The sequence below is a fragment of the Stigmatopora argus genome, chromosome 3, assembly GCF_051989625.1.
Source record: "Stigmatopora argus isolate UIUO_Sarg chromosome 3, RoL_Sarg_1.0, whole genome shotgun sequence".
In the NCBI taxonomy this organism is placed as follows: domain Eukaryota; kingdom Metazoa; phylum Chordata; class Actinopteri; order Syngnathiformes; family Syngnathidae; genus Stigmatopora; species Stigmatopora argus.
In genome coordinates this window covers 17,689,882-17,712,828 of record NC_135389.1, presented here as the reverse complement: position 1 = coordinate 17,712,828, position 22,947 = coordinate 17,689,882, and the positions used below count along the sequence as shown (strand labels likewise).

Sequence of the window (22,947 nt, the reverse complement as noted above, 5' to 3'; positions counted from 1 at the left end):
AGCTCACCGCTACATTCGCCGAGATGACGGCCAGATCTCCGGAGACGCTCCGTCCCACGTTTTTGATGGAAAAGAAGAAAAAGGCTTCCTCTCCTCTAGTCCATCTGGAGGTGCGGTAAAAACTGGGGGGAGCGGAAAACAGGGGGTCGTGCGGGGAGCTATCCGTGGTGCTGCAGTCACGTACGGTACGTACCGAGCCCGAGTAGAGTAGAGTAGAGTGACTAGTGCGTTCCGTTTTGCTCTAGTGGCTTAGGGCTTATGTAAGCAGAAAAATGATGCGCATAAACGGCCTACTTTTTTCATTCCGCCACTCTGCGAGCTCATGAATGAATGGAAAAGCGCTTTTTGCACATGGCATCTTTCTCTACTCAATTCCTTCATTTTCGATTATTTCTTAACCCCCTATAGTAATTCTATACATATTATTTTGTTAAAAAAGTTCATTTCATAATTGAAATAAACTGGTGTAAAAATGAAATATCAATTTTAAGAATTCATTCACTTTTCTATTACTGACTAGTTATTGAAAATTGAATTTTTTTCCCCAAGATTATTAAGCAGTATTGTTGTCGTGATTTTTTTTAAATATAATTGATGTGATTTTTCTTTTAAATACTTTTTCCACCAAAAATGCAATACTCGTTATTTGTGTAATAAAAAATATGTAAATAGAATTTTTCCATGAAATGGCATTTTGGGGGTTGATACAACTTTTAAACATTTCTAAGATACTCCATTTTTTAAAGAAACATGCAACAGTTGATTCAAATGCACAGTTCCATAATTCCATATTTTTTAATGAACATTTCTATGATATTCTTTAAAAATCACCATTCAGATTAACTGTTCCATGATACTCAAAACTGAGGAATTTGTGATATTTTCAAAGTTGCATGTATGCATTCAACAGTGAAAATTGTACAACGTCATATTATTTCTTCATTTTTCGTGCAGTGGACTCACGTATCACTTCCCACTTTTCACTAAAAGACCAAAAAGGATGAAAATCCCAAAGGAATTCTTCCCCGCGGCGGCGACTAGAAGAAGGTTCTGTTGACGACAAAACAGATTTCCGGTTGACTCGTCTGGAAAAGTCATCTTTTTTTTCCCAGCACGCATGCAGTATTTTTAGTCCAAGTACACGCAAGTACACATGCTTGTAGTGCAAATAAAAATACTTGCACTACAAGTACGGACAGATAAACGCACTTGTAGCGCAAGTACAAGAAAACGTGGTTGTAGAACAAGTACATGCAAGTACAGTAATCCCTCGAATATCACGGTTAATGTAGACCAGATATGACCGCGATAATCGAAAAATTGCTAAGTAGGATTACCCCTATTAAAACTACCTTTTTTTTCTTCAGTATTTTGTCCTAGTAGCAAGAGTGACTTTCGCTTACGAGTTTCAGCGTGGATTTTCACATTTTTATATTCTTTAAAAAATACAATTAAATAAAAAAAATAATTATTATTATTTATTTTTTTCTTCAGTGTTGAGTCCTAGTAGCAAGAGTGACTTCCGCTTAAGTTTCAGCGTGGATTTTCACATTTTTATGAACTTTAAAAAAATAAATTTAAAACAAAAAAAATAATAGCAGGACAAAAATTGCGAAGTGAATTCGCGATAAGTGAAGCCACGCTATTCGAGGGGAGACTGTAAACGTGTTTGCAGTACTAGAACTTTTAAGACTACTATTTGCCAAAACACATGCTCGTACTACAAGTGCACATATGTGTAGTAAATATACAAACAAGTACACATTTGTTGTAGGTATTTGTACTTCAAGTACATGCACACAACTGCAGTACAAGTACATGCAAATGTTGAATATTAATATACATACAGTCTATTTACGACTCAATGTATTTAGCAGCGGGCTAATATTTTGTTAATATTGATTGAAAATAAAATTAAATTACTTTTGAGTTTTGTCGATCCTCACTTAAAAACCCAACATGGCAACTTTTAACTGTTCTATGTTACTGTCGGTGCTTCTCTAAAAAGTGCCACACTGCCTCCCGGTGGCCAAAGTGCGCACACAATTTGGATGAAGAACTGAAAAATTGGACAAGACGGTCCATCTTAATTCAAATTTCTTTTTGGGCCAGAACGCTTGGTCTAATTTGGGCGCGCACGGCCGTCAAGGGCAGGCGGCCATTCTTACAGACGAGTGCATGGCCACTCTGGGGTGGGTTTACCGGACGGGTCGGGATCGGGGTTAGGGCTGCAGCCGGTAGCCGTGCCCATACGGTGTGGCGCTGCCTTTTGCATTGACTGATGGGGACTGTGGGCTGCCGGCCCCGGCGGTTGCAAAAAAACAACAACAAGAAAAACACATCCCCGTAATCACACGCGACACGCTTCAATACGACAATCGGCCGCAAAAAAAAAGAAGAAAAAGAGAGCACTTACACTTCATCTTCGTAATGTTTCGGGGGAGAAAGGGCTATCACCACATCAATCCAGTCCTGGAAGTCAACATATACGTGTTACACCAAAGTGGCGGTCCGAGGGCCAAATCTGGCCCGCCGCATCATTTTGTGCGGCCCAAGAAAGTAAATCATGAATGCCGACTTTCTGTTTTAGATCACATTCAGATGAAGATTTTAGATGTTGATTATATGTTTTGATTTTCCCCTTTTTACATCAATAATCAAAAAAATTTAATCCATTATTTTTCTTTTGGATTTTAGTTCAAACACATTTTGTAAAATCTAGAAATAAATATCTAAAAACATTTTCTTTTTTCCACTTTAATATTGAATTAAAAACTATTTTGTTTCCTTTTCAAATGAAAAAGAAATGATTAAAATATGTTTTCCCTTTCTAAGAAAAAAAAAGCTCAAATAAACATTTGGATCTATTTAAAAAATGGATTATTTAGGGCTTTTGATTCAGTTCTTTTAATCCCTTTTTTTTTTTTTAATCTAAAAATTATATCTAAAATGGCCCACATGAAATCAAGTTGACGTTATTGCGCGGACCAACCCAAGTTTGACACCCTTGCGTTACACAGTCTCCAAGATAACATATATATATATATATATATATACACACACAATACACACACATATATACACACAGATATGTTTTGACATTACCCCGCCGCTATTCCAGGCTTTTGCCAGAGAATTCTGTCCTTCGCCAAGTGGAGCATCTAACAAGATCTTCCCATTAACGGCCATCAGTTCATCGCCAGGGACGATCCCGCCTAGAAAAGATGAAATAAGTGAGAAATGGTGTCCCCACTCGCGAGCCTTGTGAAGATAAGCGGGTCAGAAAATGAATGAATCCACACTCCATTTTAAACTGAACATTTTCCTAGGCAACAAAGTTTTTAAAAAAATGTCAAATAGCTCACACAGTCAAAGTAAAATAATTCAATAGTTCTATTTTATTCGTTCGTTAAAATGTTGAGTGAATTTCTTTATGACCGACTTGGGCCATTCTGGCTCATTTTTTGACTATATTGCTCTTAAAAAGCTAACATTACGTTATTATATATTCAAAATGAAATGAAATGACGGTACCAACCGTGTTTGTCTGCAGCCCCTCCCTCGTACACGGACGACACGACTAATTTCCCCAAAGGCGAGTCGGCGCCGCCTTCCAGCGCCAAATCCAGCTGTCCCACCTGGTGAGGGGCAAGGACGAGCGGCGCCGGTCACGGAGACGCCGCCAAAGGCTTTAGCAGAGGGGTAATAAAATACCTTTCGGATCCTCAGCAGCCTGACATCTCTTCCTCCAATCTGCTCCGATGAGAACTAATGAGCAACAACAGATTGTTAACGTCATCACACACACACACGCACACACCCTAAAATAATCCACGAAAAAGGGATTAATGAAAAAATACGTAACCTTTATAAATGCAATTTGGCCAAAATGCGCATTGCATGAACTCCAATCGTTTAAGGCGATCACGTCATCGGCTCTTTATATCATTTTGACAATAAATATTGTTATATACAGCACCGTTACACACCATTACGTTGTTAGAAAATCCTCATCTGCCATCATTTATTTCGTTTTGAAATGAAATGGATTGGACGTCTGGCGCAGACGTCCAATCCATGTCACTTTAAAACGAAATAAATGAATAACAAAATATTTAGCGTTGCTCCTTTATCCCAAACCAGTTAAAAAAAGGGAAATGTCCACTAAAATACATAAAAAGGAATGTTTATCAATTAAATGAAAAATATGAATAAGATTTAAATGAAAAACAAATCTTTCATTTGCTGAGCAATATAAAGTCATTAAAAGGACGGTTGGACGCCACAGAATTGGACGTCTATCAACTTCAAAGAGTGGAACTATACTCCATAGACATTATACGTTACCATTGAGTGCGGATCAAAGTCTTCCAAGTATTTCTGAAAGCCCTGAAAGAGAACAGGCACAAATTGAGAGCATTTCAATAATAAAAACTAAAAATATGGGCTTTTTTCCCCAGGTGAAATTTCCTTTGACAACCAGCGCGCCATCGCATTTTTGCGACAGCTTTTCCATTCAAGGTAAAAAATAGGCCAAGCATTCTGCACTGCCACTAAAATTATTATTGCAGGGCGTATTTTTTTTCCTCATACTAAAAGCGACAAATCCACAGCAAAGAAAAACAAGCAACTTATTGCAACCACTCCAACGATCGCAGGAAGGCCGGCAATGTAAATATTCAAGGCAACGCATCCACTCGTGAAATATCATGCTGGGTGGATGAGAGAAAAGTAATGCTAGGGGTGGAATTCGGAAAAACTAAAGATAAAATGATTATCTATACTCCTGCGTGATTTATGGGTGTGTGAGTGTGTGTGTATGTTAAGATTCTCTCGCTACGTTTGTCCAAACCGTGCAACGTAGAGAGTTGAAATGTTTTATGGTGGCCAGAAACGGCTGTCGGATCCTAATAGATGCATTTCTTCACCTTCTGTTTGTGTAAACTCAATCTTTTATTTGTTAAACACCCATTTTTCAAAAGAGAATTCTTTTAATAGCGCAACAATTGTCTTTTGGCTCAAAAGAAGCAGGTGGGACCGACAAAGACGCCCCCCCTGCTTGTTGTCACTACACTACAAGAACAAGACAGCAAGGGCGTCAAAGTCTTTTTTGAAAGAAATTTTCCAGTCTATATTTGTCGTACTTTGGCTGAGACTGCGATAAAAATACATGACTTATTTCCTATTCCGACTACAATCACACTCATAGCTAAGGACAATTTAGCCTACAATTAGCCTAGCATGCATGTTTTGCGGATGTGGGAGGAAAGTGGAGTACCCGGACTAAACCCACGGAAGCCCCGGGGGAACACGCAAACTCTACACAGGAAGCTCGGAACCCAACAGGGATTTTTTTTTTATTTCTCTAGTCCTCGACTTTTGATGGAGAACAAAAGAGAACATTTTATTTTGGCAAGAAACGAATGCCAAGGCACATTTTTCAACTTTGACACCTTTGCCATGGAGGAAAGTTGGGAAGGTTGTTTTTTTTAGGGCAAAAGTGGGGAATTACTTGGGATTTTTTGTGGGATTTAAACGACGAGTTGAACGGCACCATCCGTTTCAACATTTCTGCAGGCTGAAAGACAAAAGAAGAAAAATTCTGGGTCATTTCTCTTGACTAGGGTCACTTCCTGTTGATTTTGGGGCACTCGCTCTCGGGTCAGCTGCTGCATTAGGTTCATTTTGGGGTATAGTATTTTTACTTCCTGATTATTTAGGCTCGCTTTCTTTGGGTTTACGTGTACTTCCAGGTCACTTCCTGTTTTCTGTTCATTCTGGGTAACGTCCTATTGGTTTGTGGCCCATTCCTGTTGGCCATGAGGCAATTCTTTTGTATTATTTAGTCTGACTTTTTGTTTTTTTACAGGCAATTCCAGGTCAGCTTCTCTTATGGGTCACTTCTTGTTGATATCAGGGCACTTCTTGGTCACGTTCTGTTGATTTTCGACGATATCCCCGTTCACGGCAGCTAACGTGAGCCTTTATAAAATGAGTTTAGGATGTTTTGAGGGTAGCAAGATCATTTTTTAGAGCAACTCTGGTTCACCCATGGCAGCTCGTGAGATTTAATGCGGTGGGGAGTTACGTGATAGGACAAACTCATAAATGTCAAAGGCGTATTTGGACTCACCAAGGAAGGAGTGGAAATGCGGCTAGCGTGGGAAGTAGTTCTCGCAACCTGAACCACATTTAAACACAACAATGAAGAGAAATGAATTTACTGACCAAGCAAAACCACTTTTTGGGTGTCAGATCTGACCCCGGGGCCACTAGTTTGACACCTGTCTTGTAAAAAAAAAAGCTAGCAGAAAGACAACCAAAGCAAAAAGACATAACCACTGCACTACCAAAACACAAAAGATAACCACTGCACGACCAATACACATCACGGACGGTGATAGATGTCCAATCGTCCGACTGCTGACAGCGAATGAACTCTCGTCTATCCGCTGTCAAGCCTCCCGCTTCAAACGGATTGGACATCTATCTTGAGTCAATGGCAGTTCATTTCTGCAACAAATTGCAACACGCCAAGAGGATGGCAGTCAACGAGTTAACAACTTTGACACCAATGAGTTTCTGAATAGTTCACCTCCACATACCTGTCAACCTCTGCCGATAACTGCCCTTATAAAGGATTATGATTCCCCTTACAAACCCCCAAAAAAACTTACAAACACCGTACGAGTCGTACAGTGTTTGTAAGGTTTTTTGGGGGTTTGTAAGGGGAATCATAATCATTTATAAGGGCAGTTATCGGCAGAGGTTGACAGGTATGCCTCCAATCCAATTGAAGTAGGAGAATAACAGTAGCTGCCGTCCCTCCATGTTAAGGATTGGACTTTTATAATCATCGATTGGCAAATGTTTTCTTCCTGTGGCCATGCAGCCTGCGACCAATGACTTTATCACAAGTAGGAATAAAGGTTCATTCACTGCCAACCTCCCACTTCAATCGGATTGGACGCCAATAGAAAGCAATGAGTTAAAGAGGAGCCAAAGTGAGTATTTCAACACACCAAGAGGATGCACGGAAGAGCCATTTGTTGATTTGCTGCCTACAAAACTGTGATGGCCGCCTATTGGCTAATGCTAATGCTAATGCCAATCACAGGTTTGAAGCTAGCCCAACACGAGGAGCTCCGACCTGGGGACTGGACGGGTGGGAGGACATTTGGGAGTACATGCCGCCCCTTGGGAGGTAGGCGCCCGCCTCCCACTCGCTCCTGCGCTCGGGCGAAGACGGGCGACCGCGTCGGGGCGGAGGGGGCGGGGGCGGCGGAGGGGGCGGAGGAGGAGGTGGGGGCGGCGGGTGCGGCTTGGGGGAGGATCCGGAGGCTCGGGGTCCGCCTCCTTTGTCGGTCGTGGTAGAGTAAGCAAAAAGTAGTGTTATACTTTGAATTCAAAACAAGATGACTCAAGAAGAAGTAGTCATCCAAAATGTCACATAAATGGCATTTTTAAGAGAGCATTCTTTGATTGATTTGACGATGAAACGGAACCGGGTAAAGGCAGGCGGGACCACCCACCTCCGGATGAGGCGGAAGGGGGCTTCCGGGAAGGAGTACGCTCGGGTCTGAGATTGGGCGAAGGCGGGGGCAGAGGCAGAGGCGGAGGGCCGGCGGGGGTCGCCGGGGCCGCCGCTCTCTTGGGGGGCCCCGTCGGGCTCCGGTCCACGCCGTCCAAGTCGATGTCGTCCAGGTCGGTGGTGGGCAGGCGCAAGCCCCCGGGGAAGCGTTTGACTCTAGGCTCCGAGGGAGGCGACAGCGGGGGGGACAACTACACGGGTGGAAAATGCAAATGGAAGCAATAGCCCAAAATCCACAGCCATCTCAATGGCAATTGTCGTTTTTTAGCATTTCAGTAATATTACAAAAGTGATGTGGTACAATTACGGGAATGAAGACATATACTGTCATTTTAAAAAGAAAAAGTCGTTCCAAAATCATAAAAATTTAAATAATGAAGTGAATTTCTCCGCTTGGCAATAATTTCCTGATAAATGTGAAGAGAAAGTATTGCGAGTACCTCAGGCGACTCGCTCTCCACGCAAGATATTTGCTCCAAGCGCGTCTGACAAAGACATTCAACCCAGTGTTGGACTTTTTCCGACTCTTCCAGATCTTCTCTCTCCGTCTCGGAGACCTGCCGTACGAGCATCCCGATTCACCGCCGCGCAAAAAACACACACACAAAGTCACATTGGAGAGAATAAAGTCCAAATTCGAAGAATACGCAAGGTGTGCATTCTCCAGAATTCGGAGTCCAAAATCAGAATTCTGGAAATGAAGTCAGAAATCTGAATGTAATTCTCCATTTCAATTCCGAATATTGACATTAAATTCTGTCATCTGACTTGAAATTCAGCAATTGCACTTCAAAGTCAGAATTGGGAGGCCATTTTTTTTTTATCGGCATTTTGGCCAAAATGTTTGCTCCTCTTTTTACCTCCTGAACCAGCCTGTTGATCTTCAACTGCTTCTCTCGCTCATACATCTCTTCTTTTTCCTTGGCCAATTTGATCTCGAACTCCATCTCCTTCTTGTTTTTCCTCTGTTCCTGCAACGTGTCAACGCCACCGCCACCAGACATTCTTTTCTTTTTCTTCTTCTTCTCCCCTTTCTGCGGCGTCAAACGTCGGCCAAAGTCAAAACAGACGTCTGCCCATCGGCGCAAAAGCCACGGCAAAACGTGCATCCCGTCCGCTTGCACGTTTTAAAAAATCAAACCACTGCAACTCAAATCCAAAAGATTCACTCAGGGCACACAAAGAAGTGGACAATACCTTGCGGAATGAAGGAAGTTTCCCCTCGTATCGGTAAAACCAGCCAAATGCTACGGAGATGAAGCAAAATAAGACCAAGAAACCGCCACAAACCACATTCATCAGCAATGACTTTGGAGAAAAATCATCTGCTTTCATCATTTTCTGTCCCGCATATCCCCACAAGGGTCGCCGGGGGTGCCGGAATCTATCCCAGCTAAGTATTGGCACCAGGAAGGAGACACCCTGAATCGGTGACCAGCCAATCCCGGGGCACAATGAGACAAACAACCAATCCCAATCATACATAGGCACAATTTGCCATCCCATTAGCCTAGCATGTTTTTTTTTGGGAGTACCCGGAGAAAAGCCACACAGGCATGGGGGAAAAACAACTCACAAGGGAAGGACAGAATCCACTGGGTGGGGATTGAACCCTGAGAGGCGGACGTGCAAAGCGCCTGAGTGCAAAAAAATTAATTTAGTCCAAATGGATTGGACGTCTATTGCCGTCAATGGTGGCAAGTGAATTGACTTTTTGGGCCAAAAATAAACGGCTCCGTCTAATTGGCGTGAATTTGGCCGCCAACCAAAATGAGTTTGACACGCCTGACTTAAAGCGTGCTGCGAAACTGTTCCGCTTGGTTGTCAGAGGAAATTCACAGAGGATTGTCTAGCCCCGCCTCTTTTGCGGACCCTCCCCTCGCACTCACTCGCTCGTCCTGCTCGTTCTCCTCGGCCTCGTAGGCGTCTAATGAGCCGGCTTCCGGCTCTAACGGTTCGGCTGCCGTGGGAACAAAAGGGAGCCTCAAGAAGGAAAAGGAGGCCACGCCAGAACGTAGAAAACGGGAAACTCACGAGAACTCTTGGCCTTGGGCGGCGAGGCGCTGGTCATCTCGGGCGCCGGGCGAGGTCGCTCGGGGGGGCCGTAGTCCTCCTCCCACTCCCGTCGGTGTTTGTTTTCCGCCGCCTCGATTCTACGGAACGGCCGGCGACCGGGTTAGCGAACGCTGGATGGGAAAGCGGACAAGCGCCGGCCATTACCGTTCCATCTCTTGTTTGTAGCGTTCTTCTTCTTCTGCGGCTTTTTGGGAGATTTCCATCTTCCTTCTGAAATTTCAAAAATAGAGCGTTTGGGGAAAATATAGTAAAGTACTAACATATATAGTCCATCATTTTGAAAGAAAACTCGATCTAACTGAAGGATTTTTTTAATTCTAGAAAATCATTTCGGGAAAATATACGTTAAATTCTATTTTTAAAAAGACAAATATATAAATAAATTTTGAAAAAATTGGGAAAATAATATTTGGAAAATATAGAAAAAATATTTTTGCAAGGTAAAAAAAATTAAAATGATTGGTTTAAAAATGAATTTTACAAAATTTAAAAATATTGAAATATTGAATATGAAACATTTTGTACTTTTAAGACTTTAAGACTGAAATCATGACTCAATGTTTCAGATAAATAGTATACAAAACGTGTCATTTTGAAAAAGAAGTTAAGAATAAAATTCCATTTGAGTGATTTTTAGGGAGACATTTTTTGGGACTCACTGCCTCTCCTTCTCCTGCTGCTCTTTGAGAATCTTGTTGGTCTCCAGGGCCAGCCTCTTCTGATGCATGAGCTCCTGTCGCTCCAGCTCCCTCCGCGCCTCCAACGCCAGACGCTCTTCGTCCGTCATGAACAGTTCGCTGCCCTGAGCGTTCAGAATGTCCTCCCCGTCAGCCCAGAAAAAAAGCCCGGTTTTGCCCCAAAACAAAACCGATCTCGACGAGCTGCCGAAATGTTCAGCGCCTGATCGAGAATGAGTTTTCATTTCCGTTCCCCGAAAAAAAAAATCCCTTTCCGTCCCAATCTTGGGGCTACGTCAAGAATGACAGTCAAAATTACTCCCACTCCCGTATTTTTCGGCAAGTATCCCTCCACATACAAGTACCTAAAACTGATAGAGAGTGCTACCTCCACTTACAAAATATTCAGGTTACGAAATGCCGCTATAAGAAAAATTGGTCTCAGGATACAAAAGAAATTCAAGTGAAGTATTTTGTGTTGACTTACAGCCCCAGTCAGAACAGTAATGGTCAGACTCCTGCTGCTTTTCAGGACTCTCACAGCCTATCAAAGGAAAGAAGAAAGCAAAAAGCTCACTTTAGCTACATTAGCTGTCACAAATATCTGACATTTCATCAATGTATTTACTATCTACAGAGCTACCAAAAATTACAAATCTTCCGTAGTTTTACTACACCCGTCTTTACCAAACTGCTAAACACTACGCATTTTGTATCAAAACTAGGAAAATCAAATAAATAAATAAAAACCAAGCAATATTTTTTTTCAGCAATTTACATGAAAAAAAATGAAAATGTTAAAAGTTTTTGTATTTGTCTCGCCAATTTACCTTACAATGACGTTTAATATCAAAATGTAAATAATGTAAATAAATGTTGCATTTTGCATGTAGTCAAATCGTTCAATTATTTTGAAAGTAGCATGCTCACTTCCTTTTCAACGACACGTGTGCATTCTCATCAGTAGCTAAAACGAAACCGTGAGTAATAATTAATATGCTGTTTGTTTGATTTATTCCTTTGCAAGAATTAACTATTGAAACATTTTGAAAACCATTACAAAGCCTTATTTTTCTAGTAAATGCTACTGGGAAAAAGAATCACAAAATCAAAAAACATCTATGTACCCACTACCAAATATGATTTTTGACGTGTGGCAGCTAGCTCTATCAAAAAAAAAAAAAAAAAAAATGACCTCCTTGTGGTCCACATTGGTGAAGTCTACCCCGTTGACCTCCACGATCTGGTCTCCAATCTGGAAAAAAAAGCAAAAGAAGTGTGGGCGTGGCCACGCCAGATGAGGCAAAGCCACGCCGTCCGTCTCACCTGAAGTCCAACCTCGGCCGACAGCGAAGCCGCCTTGACGTTGCTGATGTAGATGCCCGGTTTCTGCGTGGGACCGCTGGAGATGCTGATGCCCATCCCTTTGGTGCCCACCAGGCTGAGGAAGACCTTCTTCTCCTTGATTTCCTTCCCTCCGATGGAGACCAAGCCGGCCACGCTGCTTTTTTTCTCCTGGGTGGCCAAAGGGGGAGGAGCTAGCCGAGGAGCGGACGGGCGCGCTTGGGGTTTTTAACCCGTTCCGAGATGTTCTCACCCCAGATTCGGACACAAATTGATCCACAAACTGCCATTTGAGGGCTTCGTCCGACGAGCTGAACAACGGAAGGAGAAGGTTAACTTGTTCAATCCTTGAGCAGATTTATTCTTTTTTTTTTTTATGTTATAATAATGGCCACATTTCATGAGGACAGATGTTGAAATATCTTAAAATAATGAGAGAATATTTCTGATGAAATGGCTTTGTTTGTACGTTTGTTTGATGATTTGACATTTTATTTCAAATGATTAAAATATTTTTGAATTAGGAAATAATGAGAATAATAAGTATTTTTTTAAGTTATAAAAATATAATAATAAAATCAAAAGGGAATATTTAGCATGAAATGGCTAAAATAATGATGACTTTTAGCTGCATGGATAATCAATGAGCAAAATAGTTGATAGTCGTTTCATTTGCTCAAATGAGGCGACGTACCTTTTTACAGGAATCATCCCCACATCTACAAAAAAGTAAAAAAAACAAAAGACACGTTAAAAAAAACATCTTTGGGATGGCGATCCGGGCCGACTTTACGCACGTCGAACTTTGAGCGACACGATCTTCTTGGTCTTGATCAAACTGATGACTTCCTCGTGTATGCAGGAAGAGATGGAGTATCCGTTGATGCGGACGATCTCGTCGCCCACCTGGAGCGTCCAAAAGTGGGGCGGGAAAAGGTCAAGCGGCGTCCGGGCGCTCGCATTTCAACTCCACCAACCTGTAGGCCGACATTTCCGGCTTGCCCGTCTTTGACGATCTGCGAGATGTAGAGACCGCATCCGAATTCCAGACCCCCTCGGACGCTCAGGCCCAGCCCTTCGCGATGCGTGCGATCCAAACGCACCTCCTTTAACTTCCTGAATGGGAAAATAGAAGAAAGCTGGACTTCCACTCACTTGTGACCGAAAACGGTCGCGGGGGTGCTGGAGCCTATCCCAGCCTACTATGATCAGCCAATCGTGGGCCCAATGACAAGCACTCAGTACATAGGGGCAATTTCGAGCCTTCAACCTGTCTACTCAGCACGTTTTTGGAATGCGTGAGGAAACTGGAGTACCCAGAGAAAACCCACGCAAGCCCGGGGAGAACATGCAAATTCCACACAGTGAGGACTGACCTGGGATCGAACCCACAACCCCAGAACTGTGAGGCTGACGCGCTTACCACTCATCCTCAGGTGAATTTACCGTATAATTGGCCTAGCATGCATGGTTTTGGTGATGTGGGAGGGAAGCGGAGTACTCGGAGAAAACCCACACGAGCCTGGGGAGAACATGCAAACTCCACACAGTGGGGAGCAACCTGGGATCGAACCCAGGACCCCAGAACTGTGAGGCTGATGTGCTAACCACTTGGCCTCGGGACAATTTAGCATACAATTAGCTTAGCATGCATGGTTTTGGGGATGTGGGGCAAAGCAGAGTAGCCAGAGAAAAGCCACACATGCCCGGAAGTTCATGCAAACTCCACACAGAGAGGACCGACCTGGGATCGAATGCAAGACCCCAGAACTATGAGGCCGACGTGCTAGCCACTCTTCCCCAGCACAATTTCGCATACAATTAGCTTAGCATGCATGGTTTTGGAGTTATGGGAGGAACGTACCGGAAGAAAACCCACACGCAAACTCTATCCCGATGTTAGGAAACGGCGGCTTTGCGTGCACAAAGTGTTTTGGTCCAAACCTGGAGCGTTTGGGGGTTTGCAGGTCGTACTCCACCTGGTGTTTGAGCGGGATGAGCGGCCGAATGGCGTCGAAAAGGGGCAAACGCTTGGGTTCGTTGATGACAAGTTTCAGGTCCCCGACAAGAACAGGTAAGTCCATGGATCTGCCAGACAGGAAACACTTTACTTAAATAACCAAAGTTAGAGATTTTTAATCCTTTAAACAGTCTGGATAATTTCCTGTTGATTTCAGGGTCTTCAAGTGCCATTGACGGCAATAGACGTCCAATCCATTGGGATTGGGAGGGGCCAACAAGTGAGCTCAAAATGCAATCCAAGGCATTTCTAATTATGAAAAGTTGACACGCGCTCTCGTGCCCAGGGGAACGGAACCAGTTGCTGAATTTTTCCACCAAACAAAAGCCACTATTTGTCCAGCGTATGCCATTAAAAATAAAGACGGCTGTACAAAAGCGCCTTTGAATTATTTATTAATTGCAGCCAATTTTAAATTGCTTGAAAGATGAACGGGGACCTTTGTGAAAAACTGGCCAGGCTTGTCGGGGTCACCAAATGGAAACCGATTAGGGGCTTAACCTGTGCCTGCCTGGATTTACGTTTGACATGTACAGTAATCCCTCGATTATCGCGTCTTCACTTACCACGAATTCAAAACTTTGCAATTTTTTCCGCTATTAATTATTTAGAAAAAATATTTTTTTATTTTAAGTTCATAAAAATGTGAAAATCCACGATGGAGAATATATGCATCTATATACACTATAATTACATTTAAAAATGCAACCAAAAATTGGCTTAACCTTTGATGTCTGGATTTACTACATTTCGCTATACACAAAAACATGAGATACAAAGTAGGTATACTTGGTTTTACATTTTAAAATAGTTTTCTATATTTGTTTTTGTTTCTTTTTTGTCTTTTTATGCTTTTTGGGGGGGGGATTTCACATTTTTACGGTACTTTGTTACCATTTAATTTTCTTTCATTCCCATTTTTATGGGCCTATGTATATTTGATAAATATAAATTCTGGGGATCATGCATTTGAGAAGACAAAGATTGGGGGAAAATTCTGAGCTTGAGAAGGAAAAGAGCTCACGTCCTTTTGCATTCGCAAACGAAATAAAACATGACATTTACTCACTGATGATACATGCGGAGAACATCGTACAAGTAGTCCTTTTCGGCCTCATTTTCGATCAGCAACTCCACCTGCCGAACAAATTGAAAACATTGTCAATGCCGCGTCTTCCGGCCAAAGCCGTACCAACCTTGTGTCGACTCAGCTGGCGCAGAATCGTTTTTAAAAAGCGCTTGGGCCATTGGCTGATGTAACACATGTTCCCGATCCCAAATCTCAACTCAAACGTTATGACTCCCGACCGCTTCTGTCCTGAACGTTGGCGTCCCAACAAAGTGTGCCAATGGAATAATTGCACTACAGTAGGAAGGACAGGAGTGTCATCTTACGTCTTACGCGTCAACGCCGCTTTTCAGCTGAGTGATTTGGTCAAAAAAAGGATCCAATTGCACCATCTAACTTGTTTGCACATTTCTTTTTCCAACTTTTTTATTGATGGCAGGCCTATTTTGACACGATCAGATACCTCGGAAATGCATTAGGGAGGGGAAAATAGCACATTTAAATGTTTTAGCAAGAACAAAATGTTTTGTATCAAAAAAATAATGTTACGAACAAATGACATGGAAATATTTGGTTCTCATAAAAGAGCATTGGTTGTACTATTACGGCGTATACATTCTATGGAATCTCAGCAACCGAGCAAGTCAGTGGAAATTTAGCACCCTCGTCTGGCCAAAATGTGCATAGCAGGAACAGGTCTACACAAAAGCGTAAATGACAATAGACGTGTAGAATATCTGTTTTTATATCATTTTGGCAAGATAGTATATTATAGCAGTCCAATTCAAGCCTTTTCTGTTTCACATAAAGAAAATGTGTAGCGAGGTTTTCATTATTGAATTATCTTGAACCCCAAAAAAAGGGAAAACGCTAGTGGAGATTAAAAAAAATAAAAAGGCACACAAGACTACTAGCGCCCATTTCCATCTTTATATGCCAAATGACTCAAGCTAGGTTGGATAAACAATTGGGAGTCAATGTTTCTACACTGACATTTACAACAGCCATAAACGTCTTTCTATCCTCCTGCGCAGACTTTGACCTCATAAACCGTTGACATAAACGATGACACCCATTCTATAAAAGTGCTTCATGGAATCCTGTTTTCATTCCGAACTTGAAGAAATGCCACAATGACGCACACTTGCCTAATTGCAACGGACAAAGCCTGATTGTGCCTCTGATTAGAAGCAAAAATTCCCAATTCATTCTAGTTCAGCTACTCATATCTCCATTCTTGCCATTTTTTCACGCTAAGGCCTCAAAACAGCTAGTGGCTACATTAGCATTTGTATTGAAACAAGCTAAACAAAAGTATTTATTAAAGACTTTGTTGTGAATGTGGAATATCGTATTCCAAACCCTCTATTACGACACCATTTCACTTGTATGTGAAGTTTATACATATACAATATTGGCCCGTGTATAAAATGATCCTGATTATAAAGAAATTTAAAAAAAAACTTTCTATGTTATGTTGCAAGAACCAGAGAGGGAAGTGCTGGTGCACATTTTTAGGTTTTGGTGGAAAAAAAATAATGACAAAATATCCTTACCAACATAAAATTAGGTCAAATGAATAAATAAACAAACAGGGATGAACGACATAACCAAAACAGGAAAATACCCAAACACGGACGCACAAAAATACAGGGTTTACATACACAGACAGGGGTTGATGACAATCACAAACACCTGGGCCACACAAGGGAATGAGAGCCAGAAAAGACACAGCAGGTACAATCACGTGGACAGGAAACACACCCAACCAACAGCTCAACAAAACATTTTGAACACCAAATTATTTTTTTTATACAGAAAATAATAACAGTGCATCTGAAACAAATGATTATAACAATATATTCGAGTGTAAAGCATGTTATTTTACCTCATTCAAATCGTCTATCACATCTTAATATCTGATGTCCAGGTTAGTTAGTTTTTTTCTCAGTGTATTTTTTTTTGTTGAAAGAAAACGTTTCAGAATTGTTTTTAAATATATCTATATAGTAGATTTTCAGTTTTACTGAAATTATTTTTGAATAAAATACACACTTAAATTTGACAAAGTTACATTGTGGTCAATGTAAAAACAGCCCATTATTTAAGCGACATTTGTACGTCCATCGCCGTCAAAGGTGGATAATGAGTTTTAAAATGACATTGTAGGGTGAAACATGCAATTAAATTATACTTGCATTCTTACCTTATGTCTGAATTCGCGAGCCACTTTTCGCTCCATCGTAGGAAAAGAAAAAGGACGAAATTGTAGCCAACGTTGCCACTGACGCGAACGTGAAGTTTGACCCAAGGAAGCCTAGGCGACTGTGTCAAGACTGCATAATTAGAGTACAACTTCTGGTTGGAATTTCAAAGTAAAGGCAAATATGAGGACGGAAGTTTGACTTTGAGATAAAAAAGGGAAGTTACATTTCCACAATATTAATTAAATAACTATTAAATACACTACTATTTACGTGAAAGTTAAGTAATATCCATCTCGTCTCCTTTTATCCGAGGTCAGGCTTTAAATAAAAACAATTTAAGTAGTAAATATGTAAACATCCCCGACAACCTAAAGCAGGGGTAGGGAACCTATGGCTCGGGAGCCATATGTGGCTCTTTTGATGGGTGTATATGGGTCGCTGCTAACTTGTGTGATAAAATATGGGAACCGCTGGTGAGAGACCACCTAAGCCCAGAACGCACCAATGGGAGCGTCACACTGTGGAGCCGACACTATCTCTAGCGCCTTTTTAATTATAATTTTTCTTCATTGTACTCTTTTGCATGCATACTCTCATTGATACTCATTGATTAGCAACAGTGAAAAAATATTCTTGAAAGAATTCAGACTTTTTTTTACTTTCAAAGTGGTGAAATGATTAATAAATGCACACATTTTCATGTATTTTTACTTTTAAATTCTGAGTATGGCTCTCAAGGAATAATGTTTGAAAGTATGAATTGTTTATGGCTCTCTTCGTCAAAAAGGTTCCCGACACCTGACCTAAAGCGTGTCTAAGTAACCTTTATTAATACATATGTAAAATTATTATTACCGTTCTATTTGTCTCAACTTGTTCGTGTTGTTGTAATTTAACAGTCAGCCACTAGAGGTCAAAAATACACCTTCTTCGCTTTTTCAACACGAAGAAGACATGGAGGCGTAAACTTCCGTGTTTTAAACTGCTACGAGCAACACTCTGAGACAACAAAACGGCACTCGGTATGTTTCATAATCGCGTAAACTCTTACTATAACCCTTAAAAATCAATACATATTATTTCGGCATTGCATTATTACTTTTTTAAACATGTATTCAAGATAGATCTGCAGCATGATCACTTTTATTTGACACATTACAGTGACATGCGTAACTCATTCACTATCATTGACAGAGATACACAAAGATTTAAAATTTTAACTGGGATTTCTGGCATTAAATGATCACGTTTCCGTGCCATTGACGGCGATAGATGTCCACTCGCAACGTGCTAGGAGCTGCCAGTTTAAATAGATAGGACGTCTATCGCAGTTAGTGGCATCTATGTTAATGATGTGAAAATTGAAACCGTTAAAACAGTAGGAAGGTTGTTGATTTTATTTCAAATTTCAGATTAAGTGTTAATTATACCAACCTTACTGTATATACTTTTACTAAAAATATATATTTTTGTAGTATTAAAAGGTGCCCCAAATTTGTAGTTGCGAATCAGCAATCATATTTTTAGACGGGCAAAAATAATGCAAGTTCTTTATAGATAACACATACACAAGTATTTTTTCTCAACTAAACCTTTTCAGATATAAAGTTTGATTTCATGTTAACTGCCATGACTGCACCTCTTGTTTTTTTTAGTTGTCTCAGGATGGGATCCCCTAAAAGATATACAGTGGCACAGAGGTAACTATTTTTGTGCAGATTATATTGTATTGCCTTTGTTTACATGAGAGCCAAGTTTCCGCCATCTTGCCTAACATTTGCATGGTGTTCAAAATGGATAAATAGCACTGACCGTCGGTCTCTGCGCAGATCCTGCGAATGTGCCATATATTCCAGCCGCGATGAGAGCTCCCCGCTGCCCCCCGTCAACGAGCGCTTGGCCTTCCTTCGTCCGTCCAAGGAACGTTTGGACCTGTTAAAGGGGAAGATCGCCCAGTTCGATGGCGAACACGGACAGCTGCTGAAGACCTTGGAGAAGTACAAGAGCATCATCGAGGACCAGGTGACTTTTATTTTGTCGTCTTACCAACGCAAGGGTCCGGGTTTTCCGTCGCAGCTGCGGATATCCGTCAGCAGGCGGCGGTAGAGGTCAGGATGTACACCTGCTGAAAACCCCTCAATTACTTTTCCCTTCAGTGTGTTTTTTAAGGCACTGTCGCAATTGGTCGGCACTAGCATTTGTGTGTTTAATACATTTACAACAAAAACTGGTTGTTTTACCTGAAGTGAATCGAGCACCTTGAATCCCCTCGGCTGTTACCCTTCCCGTTTGGACATCTAGCGTTGTCTAATGAGTTCTTACTCTGGCCAAGTTGCACCCCAACGGCGATGAGTTTATCTCTAGTAGACGTCCAATCCATTTGAAGCTGGAGGCTGGCGGCAAATGAACGTTCGTTGTGATAAACTTCTTGAAATTCATGGCAGAAAACTCGTCATCGCCCCTACCAAAACGGCTGGCCTCAGGGTGGCGGCCATATTGGTGGGGGCAACTTCCCCATCCGAGTCAATGCCTTGACTTTCAAGTGAAGTCACAACGAGCTCATTTCTCATCAGAAGATTATTCGATCCACGTCCAAGCGACAACGAACGTTCGCCGCCCAGCCTGGATTGGACGTCTGGCTTTTTCAACGACGGCCAATGAGTCAGCTAGAATTAAAAGTTGTTTTAAGGGCGATACGGGTACGGTATCGGGAAGCAAAAAAGGACTATCGGTGCAACGTGTTGATTTTGTTTGCCCGGTGACAGCATAAACTGACGAGTGACCTACGCCAGCGGGAGGCTGAAATTACGGAGCTGAAAAATGCGCTGAGCGACATGCAGGTGTACCTCTACCAAGAAAGGGAGCAGTCCTTGCGCCTTCATGCGGAAAATGACAGGCTCAAAATCAGGTGGGATCGTGGAAGTTTTGGCCACTTGTTCTTTCTAATGAACGAATCACCGGCGTATTTTTGCTTAGGGAGTTGGAGGACCGAAAGAAAATTCAACAGCTTCTCGCGCTGGTGGGTTCTGAAGACGGAGAGACCACTTATTTCCATCGAGAGCCTCCTCACAAGGTAAACCTGCCATGGAAACAGCAGCGAATGAATATTAAGTTTTTTTTTAAGTCACAACTAATGGTGTATCATTTTCTATTTAGGTGACGGTGAGACAGAAGAACCGAAGCTTGGGACTGGGAGACAACATTTGTCTCAGGCCCACAAAAATAAAAACAACTGTCACCAGGAGAGGTTCCAAAACATTGATTTACTTCATTTACTAGTTCTTTTCTTTTGTGTTGTCTTTTAACCCCAACGGACATTAACAAATACATACATATCCACAAGTATACAGAAAATGTTTGTATAAATACTTTTTTTTTTTTTTTTAAAGGTATTTATATATATTTTTTGTTTTTGTTAACTTTCTATACTCTGCTTGGTAATTGAAAAAAATATCTATATCCATACATGGGGGGATTTTCTATTATTTGGCCATTATTTTCCAATTTAATTTTGTATGCTTTTTCTCAAGTGAAGTCAAGAGCATGTTTTCTTGGGTTTTCTAATCATTTTTATCACACATTTTTCAGTCGAGGCCAGCAAGACGGCCAAATTAGCCGAAATGGGAACCGGCGACAATTTGGAAAAATACAAGATGGACAACCACAGCTTAATGCTCCAAGTAAGCGGCCTTTTTACGACTGGGTTTTTTGGGGGGGGCTTTCGCCTCCGTTTTTGTTTTCGACGTGGCGCTTTTTGTGTCAAAGGTGGAAGCCCTGCAGGCCCAGATGGAGGAACAAACCCGGCTGGCCCGAGAGCAAGTGGAGACGCTCCAAGAGGACCGGGAGATCAGAAAAGACGAAGCGCAGGCCGAAAGACAGCGATTTGAGAAACACGTCGGCACCCTGACGGACACGTGAGGAGACTTTTTATAGAAAGCTTACTTATATATTCGATGAATCGACTTCAGAATTCTACCAATCTTCTTAACTGAGTTATGGATTACGCCGTGGTGTGAAATATCGTAGACTACAGCGAACGCAGAACCTCCTCTACGAAAGCACCAAAGACTTCCTCAAGCTGAAACACGCTACCCGATTGGAGGAGAAGAAATGGTTGGTGGAGAAGGACCGGCTCCTAGCTCAAGCGGAGGGACGCCGCGAAAGTTCCAAGGCGGCGCGAACGCGACAGACTGCTAACGTCAGCGTGGCGCCGGCTCGCGCCAGCTCGCCGCCTCCGCCCAGGCACGAAATCAAGGTTTGAAGCTTTGACTCATTTGACACTCGTGGACAAGTCAAAATACACGCTTTAGTGGATTTTTTTTTCAGGTCTTGCAGGGCGAAATTACGCAAGCTAATCGCTTGGCCGAGATGTACAGGGAACAATGCGTGGCTATGGAAACCGAGTTGGCTCAAGCCAGAGAGCAAGGGGAGGTCGGCCAGGAAATATTTAAGGTATACTTGGATGCTTTTGGAAATGAACAATTTTCTTACCCTCTGCCGTTGGCGGCGCTCGACATCCAATCCATTTTGACTGGACGGTCATAGTAGATTGGGCGTCAAGCACCGTCAATGGCACTCAAACGTGAGCTTCACGGTTGCACACTTGATTGGCCAAGTGACTATTTTGGGTACTTTACTACGACTTTCGCTTGAGTATGATCACATAGTTGTTGGTTTTTTGTTTGTTTGCGCAGGAGCGTACGGAAAAAGCCTCTCAACGTCTGAAGGTGATGACTCAACGTTACGAGGCGTTGGAGAGGAGGCGGACCTTAGAAGCGGAGGGCTTCAAGACTGACCTCAGGCAACTTCGGACTAAACTCAAAGATGTAGAGAAACAGCTTCTTCAGGTAAGGCACTCCATGACGCATTCAACGTAATCCCTCGATTATTGCGGTTAATGTAAACCAGACATGGCCACGATAAACGAAAATCTGCAAAGTAGGGTCACCCCTATTTGCGAGTTCCAGCTTGGATTTTCACATTTTTATGAACTTACGAAGAAAAAAAATGAACAAAATACATTTCCCCCAGAAAAAAAACGTGATGTAGTGAAGCCGCGATAATCGAGGGATTACTGTACTTCATTTTCCAAGCACGGATCAATTCAATATCCATATTCTGCAGGTGATGCTCAACGTGGGACCCAACCAAGATTTAGCTATTCTCCAGGAAGTCCGGGATAGCAATTCAAGGACTAAGAAGGTCCAGGGTGACCTGGTGACCTTGAAGGCCAAAATTTACGGACTGGAAAATGAGCTACGATATTGCTGAGGGTCAGCTAACAGTTGTTTTATTTACAGATGTAAATTCCTTGAATAGCTTTGTGAGCTTGAAATTTGTGCTACTGTGCTATAGCATAGCTTGTTTATTTTTTATTTTTTTTAGATTTAGATTAGATAACTTTATTCATCCCGTATTCGGGAAATTTCTTTTTTTTGTGACAATAAATGCTTTCGACAAATAAAGCACAGTGCCAGTAAATGTTTATAATGAATAAACACCAAGTTTTTACTATATATTATAATTTATTTATTATGTGCGAATAAATGTTTGCAATACATAAAGCACCTGCTATATGCAGTTTACTAGCATATATGCTTTTTTGTCCATTAGTGTTATTTGGAGTTTGCCAAGTACAGCATTTTTTATATTTATTTTGTACCAATCAGTGTTTTTAAATCAATAGACCACCTCCTATTTGTATTGTTTACTAGTATATTTTGTGCTAATAAATGTTTTTAATCAATGAAGCACCTGGTATTTGTAATCTGTGTTACTATATATTTTATTTTATGGGAATAAATGTTTTAAATCAACAAGGTACCATCTACTTGTGCTGTTTACTAGTATATATTTCTCATTTTGGACTAATATAGTACAGTTTTAATGAGTAATGAATGCATTTATTAGTGTAATGTGTGTAGTATAAGATAACATTAAATCTTTTAATCAATAAACCACCT

The 22,947-nt window shown here is 41.6% G+C and overlaps 3 protein-coding genes across 3 annotated transcripts; 1 reads left to right on the top strand and 2 right to left on the bottom strand.

The window, feature by feature from the left end:
• Positions 1-771: 771 nt before the first annotated feature.
• Positions 772-17,130, bottom strand: LOC144071770 (harmonin-like). The gene is made up of 20 exons (XM_077597164.1): positions 16,984-17,130; positions 14,778-14,845; positions 13,633-13,776; positions 12,666-12,804; positions 12,486-12,594; positions 12,383-12,407; positions 11,942-11,999; positions 11,671-11,859; positions 11,540-11,599; positions 10,832-10,888; positions 10,327-10,469; positions 9,812-9,877; positions 9,626-9,744; positions 9,481-9,551; positions 4,348-4,389; positions 3,715-3,768; positions 3,539-3,638; positions 3,106-3,215; positions 2,417-2,472; positions 772-1,050 (listed from the first exon to the last, which is right to left on the bottom strand). Exons 1-20 carry the CDS (start codon positions 17,017-17,019, stop codon positions 1,038-1,040), a joined length of 1,659 nt encoding a protein of 552 aa, XP_077453290.1. The 5' UTR covers positions 17,020-17,130; the 3' UTR covers positions 772-1,037.
• On the bottom strand, positions 7,377-9,443 carry LOC144071771 (uncharacterized). Its single transcript, XM_077597165.1, has 4 exons — positions 8,789-9,443; positions 8,452-8,625; positions 8,032-8,148; positions 7,377-7,782 (listed from the first exon to the last, which is right to left on the bottom strand). Exons 1-4 carry the CDS (start codon positions 9,095-9,097, stop codon positions 7,447-7,449), a joined length of 936 nt encoding a protein of 311 aa, XP_077453291.1. The 5' UTR covers positions 9,098-9,443; the 3' UTR covers positions 7,377-7,446.
• A 796-nt stretch (positions 17,131-17,926) lies between the features above and the next one.
• Positions 17,927-22,734, top strand: ccdc77 (coiled-coil domain containing 77). The gene is made up of 12 exons (XM_077596291.1): positions 17,927-18,006; positions 18,640-18,684; positions 18,814-19,006; positions 19,750-19,892; positions 19,961-20,057; positions 20,141-20,231; positions 20,573-20,664; positions 20,750-20,898; positions 21,011-21,239; positions 21,311-21,436; positions 21,679-21,831; positions 22,109-22,734. Exons 2-12 carry the CDS (start codon positions 18,650-18,652, stop codon positions 22,253-22,255), a joined length of 1,455 nt encoding a protein of 484 aa, XP_077452417.1. The 5' UTR covers positions 17,927-18,006; positions 18,640-18,649; the 3' UTR covers positions 22,256-22,734.
• Positions 22,735-22,947: the final 213 nt, after the last annotated feature.